The sequence below is a fragment of the Panthera pardus genome, unplaced genomic scaffold, assembly GCF_024362965.1.
Source record: "Panthera pardus isolate Hobbes unplaced genomic scaffold, ASM2436296v1 HiC_scaffold_11, whole genome shotgun sequence".
Lineage (NCBI taxonomy): Eukaryota > Metazoa > Chordata > Mammalia > Carnivora > Felidae > Panthera > Panthera pardus.
Window position 1 is genome coordinate 99594160 of NW_026526666.1, and position 13340 is coordinate 99607499.

The 13340-nt window shown below is 42.5% G+C and overlaps 1 protein-coding gene across 3 annotated transcripts; it reads left to right on the forward strand.

The window, feature by feature from the left end:
* Nucleotides 1-12624, forward strand: LZIC (leucine zipper and CTNNBIP1 domain containing). Of its 3 annotated transcripts, none has more exons than XM_019461337.2 (7): nt 1-730; nt 6585-6693; nt 7712-7847; nt 8116-8214; nt 10260-10355; nt 10540-10621; nt 12221-12624. In XM_019461337.2, exons 1-7 carry the CDS (start codon nt 676-678, stop codon nt 12277-12279), a joined length of 636 nt encoding a protein of 211 aa, XP_019316882.2. In that variant the 5' UTR covers nt 1-675; the 3' UTR covers nt 12280-12624. The 3 variants fall into 3 exon arrangements, with proteins under 3 accessions (XP_019316882.2, XP_019316880.2, XP_019316879.1); XM_019461334.2 differs by having other exon boundaries at nt 4-788; XM_019461335.2 differs by lacking the exons at nt 10260-10355; nt 10540-10621 and having other exon boundaries at nt 1-788.
* The last annotated feature ends 716 nt before the right edge of the window (nt 12625-13340 follow it).

The following is a 13340-nucleotide window of genomic DNA, read 5'->3' on the forward strand; positions in this document are numbered from 1 at the left end:
GCCCCTGCCTCCCAGCTTTGGGACCGACGCGGTGGCGGAGGCGCCGAGGGGGCGCCGAGGGGACCCCGAGGGCCCCGGGAGGTTGTTCGGTTTCTGGTCTGGGGGGAGCCGGAAGAGTTTCGGGGGCGGGGGTTCCCGGCGACCCCTGCTGGCAGGTGGGGCCTAGTCGAGCCTGGCCGCCGCAGGACCCAAGTGCGGGAGCTTCAAGCTCCCCCGTGGGGACGGGATTTGGGGCTGCGGCCGGAGCTGCTCCCCGACGCGTCCGGATGGTTGAGGTCCCGACGCTGCTCACGTCCAGCGGGGAAAACGTGTGCTCTCCGCCCTTATCTTCTCCCTGCTTCTGGGTTTGACGGCTTCCCCCCAGGCGTGCGGGGGTGCCGGGCTTTCCTCAGTGACGCCCGCGACCTCTCTAGGGAACGTCTCAGAAAGGCCGCCCGAGGCGCAGTGGAGGGAGAAAACGGGTTCCCTCCCTCCCTTGCCCCGCTCTCCTCCTCCCCCTGGTGTCTTCCTGAAACGGGAAGGGTGTGTTTCGAGCCCAGGCTGCTCAAGTGGAAGTTACCCGGACTGCTTTAGGCCAAGTTTATATGTCAAGTAAATGAAACTACTTGATGGTTTCCTATTCCTCAGCCGACTCCACCTCCAAGCGGTTTGAACTTTGAGCTTCTTGTAGCCCTGATGAACAATTTGGCTTTCGTCAAGTTTGTGACACTTGAAACTTCAACAGCTGGAGGTTTATGCACTTTGGGACCGGGCCACACTGTGCGGAGTTCAAAGTGCTAGGAGGCCAGGTGAGCGCGAAACGAGCACCTTCCGCTCCAGATTACGGTTTTTGAGCGCCCTTTTCGGCAGTTTTGTGAAAGGTGCACCGCCTTTATTGACTACTAGGTGGTGCCAGCGAGTTAATCTTTCTGGATAAATTTCAAATAATGAGCAGTGCCAGGATGCGGCTTTTGAAGTGCCCCATCTTCCCTGAAATTTACTTAAAATAGTTTTACCTCTTGAAAACAGCTGGTGCCCTTATACACTTTATCCAGTTATTGAATATCTATTCTCTACTCAGGGCTGAGGATGCTAAAAGAGGAATCAAATTCATTTTCTCCTGAGAGTTTATAGTCTGAAGAGAAAGGCCAATAATCAATGCGCTATAATGAAAGCACAGATATAACTTAAGGCAGAAATAAGTGCAAAGAAGAGAATAAGATGTGAGATGCAATGGAAGAAGCGACCATTATTCATTTACCAATTATGTATCCAGACCTGTCTGCCCAATGTTATTGTAGCTGCTGGTGTATAAAGAAGTAAAGGGGCGCCTGGGTGGTTCAGTTCGTTGACCTTCCGCTCAGGTCATGATCTCACGTTTGGTGAGTTTAAGCCCCTGGTGAGAATTTGAGCTGGCAGTGCAGAGCCTGCTTTGAATTCTGTCTCTCTCTGTCCCTCCCCTGCTCATTCTCTCTCTCTCTCTCTCTCTCTCTCTCTGTCTCTAAGATAAATATTAAAAAAAAAAAAATCCCAAGTTACAAATAATTCACAATTTAGTGATTGGGAAGGAACCAAGAAAGACATTATGGAGAAGCTGAAACTTTAGCTAGACCCTGAAGAATGGATTACCTGGGCTTGATAGGTACAAAAAAAAGCATGCTCAAAGAAAAGAATGAAAGTGCATGGCATGTTTTGAAATAGCAAGCAGTGCTCGCTTCGGCTGCACATACCCTAAAATTGAAACAGCAAGTAGTTCAGCATGGTTAGACTGTAGGAAACTGAGCCTGAAAAGACACTGTCGGTTTTAGGTTTGGCCTTACTTTCACTGGAAAATTTAACAGATATAAAATGTAAAATTTTTTTAACTTTTTTTTTTTTTTTTTGAGAGAGCTTGCAAGCAGGGGAGAGGGGCAGAGGGAGAGAGAGAGAGAAGGTCAAGCAGGCTCCAGGCTCAGTGTGGAGCCTAACTCAGGGCTCCAGTCCCACAACCCTGAGATTGTGACCTGAGCCACAATCACAGAGTCAGATGCTCAACCACCTGAGCCATCCAGGTGCCCCTGAAAGAAAATTTATTTATTTATTATTTGTTTATTTACTTACTTATTTTAATGTTTATTTGTTTTTGAGAGAGAGACAGGGCACAAGCAGAGGAGGGGCAGAGAGAGAGGGAGACACAGAATCCGAAGCAGGCTTCGGGCTCCAAGCTGTCAGCACAGAGCCCGACGCGGGACTCGAACCCATGAGCTGTGAGATCATGACCTGAGGCGAAGACCAACACTCAACTGACTGAGCTACCCAGATGCCCCTATTTACTTATTTATTTATTTACTTACTTACTTAAATGTTTATTTTTGAGAGCCAGAGAGAGAGCGCTAGGGCACACATGCAAACAGGGGAGAGGCCAAGAGAAAAGGAAAGAGAGAATCAATCCCAAGCAGACTACACTGTCAGCACAGATTCCAATGTGAGGCTCAATCCCATAAACCATGAGATCACGATGTGAGCAGAAACCCAAGTCAAACGCTTAGCCAACTGAGCCTAAAATACAATTTAAATGTGTATTTCCCAGAGGAAATTATACGTGAAGCATAGCTGTAATAAATTAGACTTTTGGCTAACCTATTATACATGACATACAGCTATAATAAGTAACACTTCTGGCTATAATGTAGCTCGTTTATGTTTCTGTATCATTAATCACTGTAGATGACTTAAGCCAATTTTAACCGCTATGGCAGTAAGAATAGATTTTCACCGATTACATTCTATTTTGAAATATATCATAAGGAATTCTCTTCATTGAGGTTCACATACCAGATCATCTGGTAGTGGTTATGTGTAGGAAAATTTTAAATGCTTTAATAAATTACCCTAGGATTTAGGTTTTGATGAATCATTATACCTGATATTAAGCAAAACATGTTTCCTGAAAGAAATGTGAGTTTAATTTTTATAAATGGAAAACCTTAAACACTATGTTGTTGTTGTCTTTAAGTTTACTTATTTATGTTGAATGAGAGAGTTCTGGGGAGAGACAGAGAAGGAGAAAGAATCCCAAACAGGCCAGTGCAGAGCCCAACTCAGGGCTCAAACCCATGAGCTGTGAGATCATGACCTAAGCCAAAACCAAGAGTCAGACTCTTCACCAACTGAGCCACCCAGGCCCCCCTTAAAGACTATAAATGTTGAGATAAACGCATACAGTATCAACACACCAAAAGCAGCAGCTTTTCTCTACACTAGCAATAATCAGAAAAAAACATTTTTAAGTAATCTCTGTGCCCAACACCAGGCATGAACTCATAACCCGAAGATCAAAAGTTGCATGGTCTACCAACTGAGCCAACCAGGTGCCCCGCAATAATTAGAAATTGTAATAACGGGTGCCTAGGTGGCTCATTTGTTGAGTGTCTGACTTCGGCTCAGGTCATGATTTCATGATTCACGAGTTCGAGCCCCAATTGGGCTCACTGCTCTCAGTGCAGAGCCAGCTTCAGATCCTCTGTCTCCCTCTCTCTTTGCCCCTCCCCCACTCACACTCTCTCAAAAATAAAGCATTAAAAAAAAAGAAATTGTAATAACAAGAAGTCTATTCCCAGTATTAACAAAAAATATATATAAGATGTCGAAGAATAGCCAGTGTTCAAGGCCTTTGTTAACAAAACAATACTTTTAAAATTAAAGATTGTGAAAGAAAGCCAAGATAAATGGAGTGATATATTGTTTGACAGGAAGATTCAAATTTCAGGGATACAGATCTGCATATTAGGCTCTAATTTTAATGTAATCCCTCTCAAAATTTCAGTTGCATTTTTTTTTAATGTTTATTTATTTTTGAGACAGAGCATGAGCAGGGGAGGGGCAGAGAGAGAGGGAGACACAGAATCTGAAGCAGGCTGCGGGCTCTAAGCTGTCAAGACAGAGCCCGATGCAGGGCTCAACCTGCTGAGCCGTGAGGTCATGATCTGAGCCGAAGTCAGATGCTCGACTGACTGAGCCACCCAGGCACCCCTTCACTGCATTTTTAAGGGAACTTGACAATCTGATTCTTAAATTCATCCAGAAGAGAAAATGCATAGGAATAGCCAAGAATTACTGGGGAAAGAAAATTCCACAATAATAAAGGCAACTCCCTATCAGTTATCACTGTACACCAGCTTTGTAGCTGACAAAATAACAAGGTAGTCTTACGACCAGAATGTTCTCAGTGAAACAGACGTGAGTCTTTCTACTGAGTCTACATTAAAAGTGGCATACATCTCGCGGTCCGTGAGTTCGAGCCCCGCGTCAGGCTCTGGGCTGATGGCTCGGAGCCTGGAGCCTGTTTCCGACTCTGTGTCTCCCTCTCTCTCTGCCCCTCCCCCGTTCATGCTCTGTCTCTCTCTGTCCCAAAAATAAATAAAAAACGTTGGAAAAAAAAAAAAATTAAAAGTGGCATAAAGGGGCACCTGGGTGGCTCAGTCAGTTAAGCGACTGACTTCGGCTGAGGTCATGATCTCGCGGTCCGTGAGTTCGAGCCCCACGTCGGGCTCTGTGCTGACCGCTCAGAACCTGGAGCCTGTTTCAGATTCTGTGTCTCCCTCTCTCTCTGCCCCTCCCCTGTTCATGCTCTGTCTCTCTCTGTCTCAAAAATAAATAAACGTTAAAAAAAAAAAAGTGGCATAAATACTGACTAATAAACAGTGTTGGGGCAACTCGCTCCTCCTTTGAAAGAAAATAGAAGTTAGACTCGTATTTCATAGCATTAACAAAAAGAGTTGAAGTGGCTTAAAGAGCTGAATGTAGGGGTGCCTGGGTGGCCCAGTCGTTAAGCGACTGACTTTGGCTCAGGTCATGATCTCCGGTTTGTGAGTCCCACTTCGGGTGAGCATGAGGCCCACTTCTCACTCTCTCCCTCTCTCTCTCTTTCCCTCTCTCCCTCCCTCTGCCCCTTCTGGGATTCTCTTTCTCTACCCCTCACTAACTTGCTCTCTGTCTCAAAAAAAAAAAAAAAAAAAAAACTGAATGTAAAAAGAAAAATTTATATAAGTCTTAGAATACAAAATAGTGTGTTTTTTAAAATCTTGAGATGGTTAGGGCCTGCCTTCATGGGACATAAAACTAATAAGACTTAAAGAAGAAGACAGATTTGGCCATTAAAAATAATAATTTATCATTGGGGCACCTGGGTGGCTCAACGTAAGCGTCCGACTTCGGCTCAGGTCATGATCTCACAGTTCATGAGTTCAAGCCCCTCATCAGGCTCTCTGCTGTCGGCGCAGAGCCTGCTTCGAATCCTCTGTCTCCCTCTCTCTCTGCCCCTTCCCTGCTCGCACACGTGTGCACGTACACACCCTCTCTCTCAAAAATAAACACTTAAAATAATAATTTATTATGACAAAAAAAACACCAATAAGTAAAATTTAAAGTCAAGAGATGAGATAATATTTGCAACATAACTGCAAAGGCTTCATACTGCTGTAAATCAGTAAGAGAAAAATAATCCAGGGGCATATTTCCAAAGGAGAAATTCACAGCAAAAATTGTCAGTGCCCGCAAGTTATTAGGTAAATGCACATAAAACCAACAAGACAATGCTAGGAGTGTTTTTTTTTTTTTTTTTTTTTTAATTTTTTAATGTTTATTTATTTTGGAGACAGAACGTGAATGGGGGAGGGGCAGAGATAGAGGAAGACAGAATCTGAAGCAGGCTCCAGGCTCTGAGCTGTCAGCACAGAACCCGATGCCGGGCTCGAACCCACAAACTGCGAGATCATGACCTGAGCCGAAGTCAGACACTCAACTGACTAAGCCACCCAGGCGCCCCAGGAATGTTCTGAGTCCTAGAGAATACTTATTAAGAATGAAAAAGAATGTTACAATGAATCTTTTTGTAAAGCAAAAAGATCTGTTTCTTTTTTTTTTTTTTTTAATGTTTTTATTTGTTTATTTTGAGAGAGAGAGGGAATGTGCAAGCAGGAGAGGGGCAGAGAAAGATAGAATCCCAACCGGGCTCCGCAGTGCAGAGCCCCATGCAGAGCTCAACCCCACCAACCATGAGATCATGACCTGAGCAAGGGTTGGATGCCCAACCAACTGAGCCACCCAGGTGTCCCAGCCCTAATCTATTTCTTTATAAAATTGTGTTTTCAGGGGTGCCTGGGTGGCCCAGTTGGTTGAACATCCAACTTCAGCTCAGGTCATGATCTCATGGTTCATGAGTTTGAGCCCTACACCCGGCTCACTGCTGTCATCCGCTTTGGATCCTCTGTCCCCCTCTCTCTGCCCCTCCCTGCTCACGCGTCTGCTCTCTCCCTCAAAAATAAACAAACATTTTTAAAAGATTGTGTTTTTAACTATCAATTCTGTTTAAAGTAAGATGGACCAATAGTGAAGGCTTTTAATTAATTTGTCAAGTCAGGTAAGAAGACTGCCAGGCATTCTTGTGGGGTGTTACTAGTATAGGAGTTTAAACTTCTATACCTAAAATGAAATTCTCTTTGCACAACTCTCTTTCCCACACCTGTAGCTCAGAATGAACATAGCCCATTGTGAATTGCACTGGAATGTGGAATCCTTTCAAATAACCAAATATATACTGTATGTGGGCTTATTGTTCTTCCTAGAGATCAAAATGGCTTCCAGAGGAAAGACAGAGACAAGCAAATTAAAGCAGAATTTAGAAGAACAGTTGGATAGACTAATGCAGCAATTACAAGATCTGGAGGAATGCAGGTGAGAGTAACTGAATGCTGCTATGCAGTCCAGTGGCTTTTTTCTGCAGCTAGATTACAAGCTCTGGGTGCAGGCCCGTGTGTGATTTTGGTTTCCCCTGTAGTGTTCTTCACAGTGCTTTGTCTGTTGGAGAAATAAACTCAGTGCGAGCCTTGGAGTCATAAAGGTAACCCCCTTAAGTTTTCATTTCCCTGAGTGTGAAGTGAAAATAATAACTAACACCTACCTTCTTCGGTGTTTAAAATAGGCCTGCTTGGTCTCAAGCTGAGAAGATACTACTTGAACTTCTAGTGTCTTTTCAACTTCAACTGTTCCAAGGACCAAAAGTGTTCATTGCCTTTTTTAACTACTTTGAAAGGTTGTTGTAAATATTTCAAGTCAAGGGGCCAAAACGATACTTGGCCCAGAGCCGATGCTCGATAAGTGGTAGCTGTCGTTGAATTTGTAGTGAATGTTTAATAAATGGCTTGTTCGAGTAGTGAATAAAAGTAGCCTCGTTTGCAGACGATAGGTGGTGCCTTGCTATTGTATTTCAGGGTGCACAAAATTTTATCTACCATCAATGATGGTCATAAATGAAATGGCTGCTTTGTCAAGCCCTGTTGTTTGTCAAGCACTTTCTATATTTCATTTAATGCTCGTAGCAGCCCTGTAAGGTAGTACTATCATTGTCTGTGGCTTATAGATCAAGAAAATGAGACTCAGCTGTGTTAAGTGTCTTGCCCGAGGTTACGCATTGATTCGTAGAGTGCTTAAAAGGAAGTTATTTTGTGGTTTGGTAAGTGTGCCTCATTTTGGTAAAAGAAAAATGGTTAATTATCAAGGTAACCACATTGCAGGAAAGCGCCCGTATTACTAACATCTGAACACATCCGTTATTAGCATTTTGTTGTTTCCTTTCAGCCTTGTCCCTCAGTATATTTTCTGTAAATACATGTATCTGAAGTCTTAGAGTCCAAATATAAGATTGTTTTTTTTTCACTTAGAACTCTGTTTTTCTATGTTTGCTGTACTTCAGAGAGGAACTTGATACAGATGAATATGAAGAAACCAAAAAGGAAACTCTGGAGCAACTAAGTGAATTTAATGATTCACTGAAGAAAATCATGTCTGGAAATATGACTTTGGTAGATGAGCTCAGTGGAATGCAACTGGTGAGCATAATTTACTTACACTAGTGACACAGTTTGTCTTTTTCCCCTTTTTTTATAAGTATATTTAAGATAGAAACCCTTTTTTGGGGTTTAACTTCCAGATGAGTGTCTGCTTACCAATACAACAGCATAGCAAACGGAAACTAAAATTATAACGGTGTTTGATGAACAAAGACGACCTGTTAGTAATTGAAAACTCATCAGTCAATTACTGTAATGTGTGATTCAATGGAATATTTGGCTTAGTTTTTACCTTCTTGTATCCTAGGCTATCCAGGCAGCTATCAGCCAGGCCTTTAAAACCCCAGAGGTCATCAGATTATTTGCAAAGAAACAACCAGGTCAACTTCGGACAAGGTTAGCGGAGGTAAAATTTCTTTACATTGATTTAATTGCTGTGCGTACTTTTTTCTCAGCTCCAGAATTTGCTCATTATGTTAGTCTGAAGTTTAAAAATTGGTGAGTCGAGAATGTACACCACCACCAAGAGTGAATCCTAATGTATAGACTGTGGACTTGGGGGGATTGTGTGGTGTCAGTGAGCCACTCTGGTGGATGATGAAAAATCACGGGGAGGCTGTGCATGAGTGGGGGGCAGGGAGGATACGGGAAATTTTTGTATGTTTACACAATTTGCTGTGAGCCTGAAACTGCTCTAGAAAATAGGCAGCTACCAAAAAAAAAAAAATCGATCAGTTGATTTGAGAGTCACGGCCCACAGTTTTCTGACAAAAGTAGTCTTTTGAGCAATTATTGAATATAGAGGTATAAACAGCATATGGCACTTTAAATTGCTACTAACTGCTTCTACTCGAACCCCAACTGTAAGGTTTTACCGTTTATTTCTGAAGCCGAGTTGAAATCCCATCTAGAATTCATTAGCAGCATTGCTTTTTGTGCATGTAGCCTTTCTCATCTAAGAATTTCAAACATCTCTATAAACCTGGATTTGAGAAAGTCTGTTTATAGACTTGAATATAATTAAGGCATTAACAAGTGATTAGCATGGACTTGGGTCAGACTGGCAGGATTTGTATCCCCGCTCTATGGTGGAGGTATGTGACCTTAGGGAAGTTACTTTTAATAGTTTTAACACAATTAATAATCTTTTGTTTGTTTATTTTTGAGAGAGAGACAGAGCGTGAATGGGGGAGGGGCAGAGAGAGGGAGATACAGAATCAAAGCAGGTTCCAGGCTCAGCTATCAGCTCAGAGCCCGACACGGGGCTCGAACTCACAAACTGTGAGGTCATGACCTGTGCCGAAGTTGGAAGTTTAACCAACTGAGCCGCCCAGGTGCCCCAATAAACTTTTTAGTAAATATTATTACTATTATTATTGAAGTTGAATAAGTTATGTTCCTCAACCTATTTGTGCCTCAGTTTCCCCGCCTATAAAAAGGTGATAATAGTAGTTCCTACCTCTTAAGGTTGTTATGAGGAGTAAATGAAATAATATGCGTAAAGCACATACTATGTGTAAGATGCAATGTGTGTAAAGCCCATGGAATAGTACCCAGGCAGACTACAGGCTCTCAGTGTTTCTGGTGATAGAGGTGATATTTAACCAACATTCCTGGAGACCTGATACCAGTTATCTCATTCAAGCCTATAGACCACACTTCAGTTTAAGGGAATGAGTGCTTGAAGGATAGCTTCTCTCTAAAGGAAGGTGTTGACCTCCCAGTTCCTCAGTAAAGTTTCTAATCAAGGCAGTGGTTATGATTAGCATTAAGATTTATTAGAACTGAGGGGCGCCTCAGTCGGTGGAGCATGTGACTCTTGATCTTGGGGTTGTGAGTTCGAGCCCCATGTTGGATATAGAGATTACTTAAAAAATAAAATCTTAAAAGATTTATTAGAACCGTGTAACTGTATTTCTGACAGGTTTGCCTTGAATTGATTCTATAGTTCTTTATAATAGTCAGCTAGAGGATCTTTTTTCTTTAAGAAGAAGTAGATCTGGGGGCGCCTGCTTAAGCAGCCTACTCTTGATTTTGGCTTGGGCCGTGATCTCGCAGTTGGTGGGTTCGAGCCCTGCATTGGGCTCTGCGCTCACAGTGCAGAGTCTGCTTGGGATTCTCTCTCCTCCTCTCTCTCCTCCCCTCCCCTGCTCACTTGCTCTCAAAAAAAGTAGATCTGAAAATCTGGATTTTATGGATAAAATGTTTTGTTTTGTCTTTTAATGTTTATTTATTTATTTTTGAGAGAGCGAGAACGAGCACGAGCAGGGGTAGAGGATCTGAAGTGGGCCCTGCACTGACAGTAAAGAGCCCTACATGGGGCTCAAACTCATGAACTGTGAGATCATGACCTGAGCCAGAGTCAGATGCTTAACAGACTGAGCCGCCCAGGCGCCCCGGACACAACGTTTTTAACTTCAGTACCATATTCTTTGCATTCATCCATTTCAGATGGATAGAGATCTCATGGTAGGAAAGCTGGAAAGAGGCCTGTACACTCAACAGAAAGTGGAGATACTAACAGCTCTCAGGAAACTTGGAGAGAAGGTACCTATATTTAATTTAATATATTACGTATAAAGAAAAGGTACAAAGTATTTGGTACAGAACTTTGTGAGCTGTGATCTAGTTTGTGGTCCTGAGACATTCTTAAAGGTGGTTCCTAGAACCTCTTGTTAACATTCGAATCCGCTCTCTCGGGCTTTGTTTTGTTTTGTTTTGTTTTGTTTAGCTGACCGCAGATGATGAGGCCTTCTTGTCAGCAAATGCAGGTGCCATACTCAGCCAGTTTGAGAAAGTGTCTACAGACCTCGGTGAGTCTCCTCGTATTTCTGAAAGCTGTCCAGGCATTACTGCTCACATTGATGGATACCATGAGTGAGATAACAGGATGGCCTTATCTTGAGTTTAGAGGTAAAACCAGGGGCGCCTGGGTGGCTCACTCTGACTCTTGATCTCAGCTCAGGTTGTGGTCTCAGGGTCCTGATTTCAAGCCCTGCATCGGGCTTCGTGCTGGGCATGAAGCCTACTTAAGAAAAAAAAAAAAAATTTGAGGTAAAACCAGAAGTGTTTTCTTTATAAATCCCTCGTATTAGGTTTATTTCCTAATATTTTTAAATTGGGGCGCCTGGGTGGCTCAGTCGGTTGAGTGTCCGACTTTGGCTCAGGTCATGATCTCACAGTCTGTGAGTTCGAGCCCCGTATCGGTCTCTGTGCTGATGGCTCAGAGCCTGGAGCCTGCTTCCGATTCTGTGTCTCCCTCTCTCTCTGCCCCTTCCCTGCTCATGCTCTGTCTCTCTGTGTCTCAAAAATAAATAAAAACATTAAGAAAAAAAAATTTTTTTAATTAAAAATAAATTAATATAGTCTAATATTTTAAAAATATTTGTCACCTAAATATAAATATAAAGTAAACTAAAATTTTATATATTCTATCTCACATTTTTTTTTTATTTATTTTTTTTAATGTTTATTTTTGAGAGAGAGACAATTAGTGGGTTAGGGGCAGAGAGAGAGGGAGACAGAATCCGAAGCAGGCTCCAGGCTCCCAGCTGTCGGCACAGAGCCTGACGCGGGGCTCGAACTCATGAGCTATGAGATCATGACCTGAGCCAAAATCGGATGCTCAACTGACTGAGCCAGCCAGGTGCCCCTCTATTTCACATTTATTTTTATTTTTTTTTTTTTAATTAATTTTTTTTTTTTTTTTTTTAACATTTATTTATTTTTGAGACAGAGAGAGACAGAGCATGAACCGGGGAGGGTCAGAGAGAGGGAGACACAGAATCTGAAACAGGCTCCAGGCTCTGAGCTGTCAGCACAGAGCCCGACGCGGGGCTTGAACTCACGGACCGCGAGATCATGACCTGAGCCGAAGTCGGCGGCTTAACCGACTGAGCCACCCAGGCGCCCCCTCTATTTCACATTTAAAGTTAGAGTAAGGGGGCACCTGGCTGGCTCAGTTAGTAAAGCATGTAACTCTTTTCTTTTTTTTTTTTTTTTAATTTAAAGTTTATTTATTTATTAATTTTGAGAGAAACAGAGGCAGAGTGAGTAGGGGAGGGGCAGAGAGAGAGAGGAAGAGAGAGAATCCCAAGCAGGCTTTGTGCTGTCAGTGTAGAGCATACAACTTTTGATTTTGGGATCGTGAGTTTGAGCCCCACATTGCAGGTAGAGATGACTTAAAAATAAAGTAAGTGAAGTAAGGAAGTTGAAGTAAGGATTTGTAACCAATAAATCATCCTCTGTGTGTGAGATATTTGTGCAGGGGAAAGGAAGTTGGGAATTGGTACTGGGAAAGTTTAGGGGTAATGCTCTGATTATAGAAGTGAGTTTTATTTTCTGTTTCAATAGCTATGGAACTTTAAATGCATTTGAAATAACCTTTGTTTATTATGTTTATTTCTCCTTAGGCTCTGGAGACAAAGTTCTTGCATTGGCAAGTTTTGAGGTTGAAAAAACAAAAAAATGACATGGTGTGGAAGCTTGGGACATTGATCACATTCTTGCTGTAAATGGCATTTGTCTCATAGAGATTTTGAATCATTGCAAAGAAATCAAGAGATTCTTGAAATACATTGATAACCTGAGAAATGGTGATGGAAAACATACTTGTGGCTTCTGGTTATACCCTTCCTCGTTGTGCTTCAGGGCTACTTGCCTGAGTGATCCTAGATGGGTGGGATGAGGAACCCATTGGGCCTTATTCATCATGTCTTGTGTGTTTGAGAGAAGGAACAGAAAACAGTCTCTCTGCCTGTTTTTATTAAGCCTCCTTGTTTTAAGTGCTGATAGTAAATGAAAAGATGTGAAGTAATGATTCTTTTCTGCTCATAATCTATCCCCACTTGTTGGAGTGAATAGTGTACCAACATCAATAGACGTCCTGTGTGTTTATAGAATTTTAGAGTTCTAAGTGATCTTGGAAATCATTTTCATTTTATAATCAAGGAAACTGAGGCTCAGAAAGAACAAGGTGACTTGCTGAAAGTCACATCCGAGACAGAGCTGGTTTATAAGACTTGGGCATCCTGACTCTCGGTTTAGTGCCCATTGAGTTTTATTTCTTTATTTTGTGCTGTTTTTAAAAACTAATTAACACATATTTGGGCAAGTCCGTGTTTATGAAAACTCCATGTCCCAACAAAAAGTTGTCACTAAGGGACCATTCCGCCAGCCTGTAGGGCCTCCGTATGAAAGGGGCCCATTGTATCCCTCAGTTGTGAGCTTGGAACAATGGGAGCCCTGTCGAGAGTCTCCCGGAGTAACTTAACCTCCTGCTTTGTTTCACCAGGGAAGTAATTGAAAGTGGCAGCTAGAGCCCCCCGCCCCAGCCCTCCCCACCTTGTGTGACCTCTTTGCTGAAACCCAGGAGGTGGTGACTGTAACTATTATTTACTCTTCTGTTTTTGGAGAAACACAAAATAAGGTACGAGGAAAAACATACTCTCAAGTGTTTATATTGCATGCTCAAATATATAGATTTCCCCATGCGTGTGTATATGCTAGCTTATTTTCTAGGCTCGGGCCACT

What these genes read in the sequence shown, in the direction of transcription:
- LZIC (XM_019461337.2), top strand. Translation starts at nt 676, where the DNA reads ATGAACAATTTGGCTTTCGTCAAGTTTGTGACACTTGAAACTTCAACA. An exon ending in TTCGGACAAGGTTAGCGGAG is followed by an intron (nt 8,215 to 10,259) that starts GTAAAATTTCTT and finishes CATCCATTTCAG; the next exon opens with ATGGATAGAGATCTCATGGT. An exon ending in TCAGGAAACTTGGAGAGAAG is followed by an intron (nt 10,356 to 10,539) that starts GTACCTATATTT and finishes TGTTTTGTTTAG; the next exon opens with CTGACCGCAGATGATGAGGC.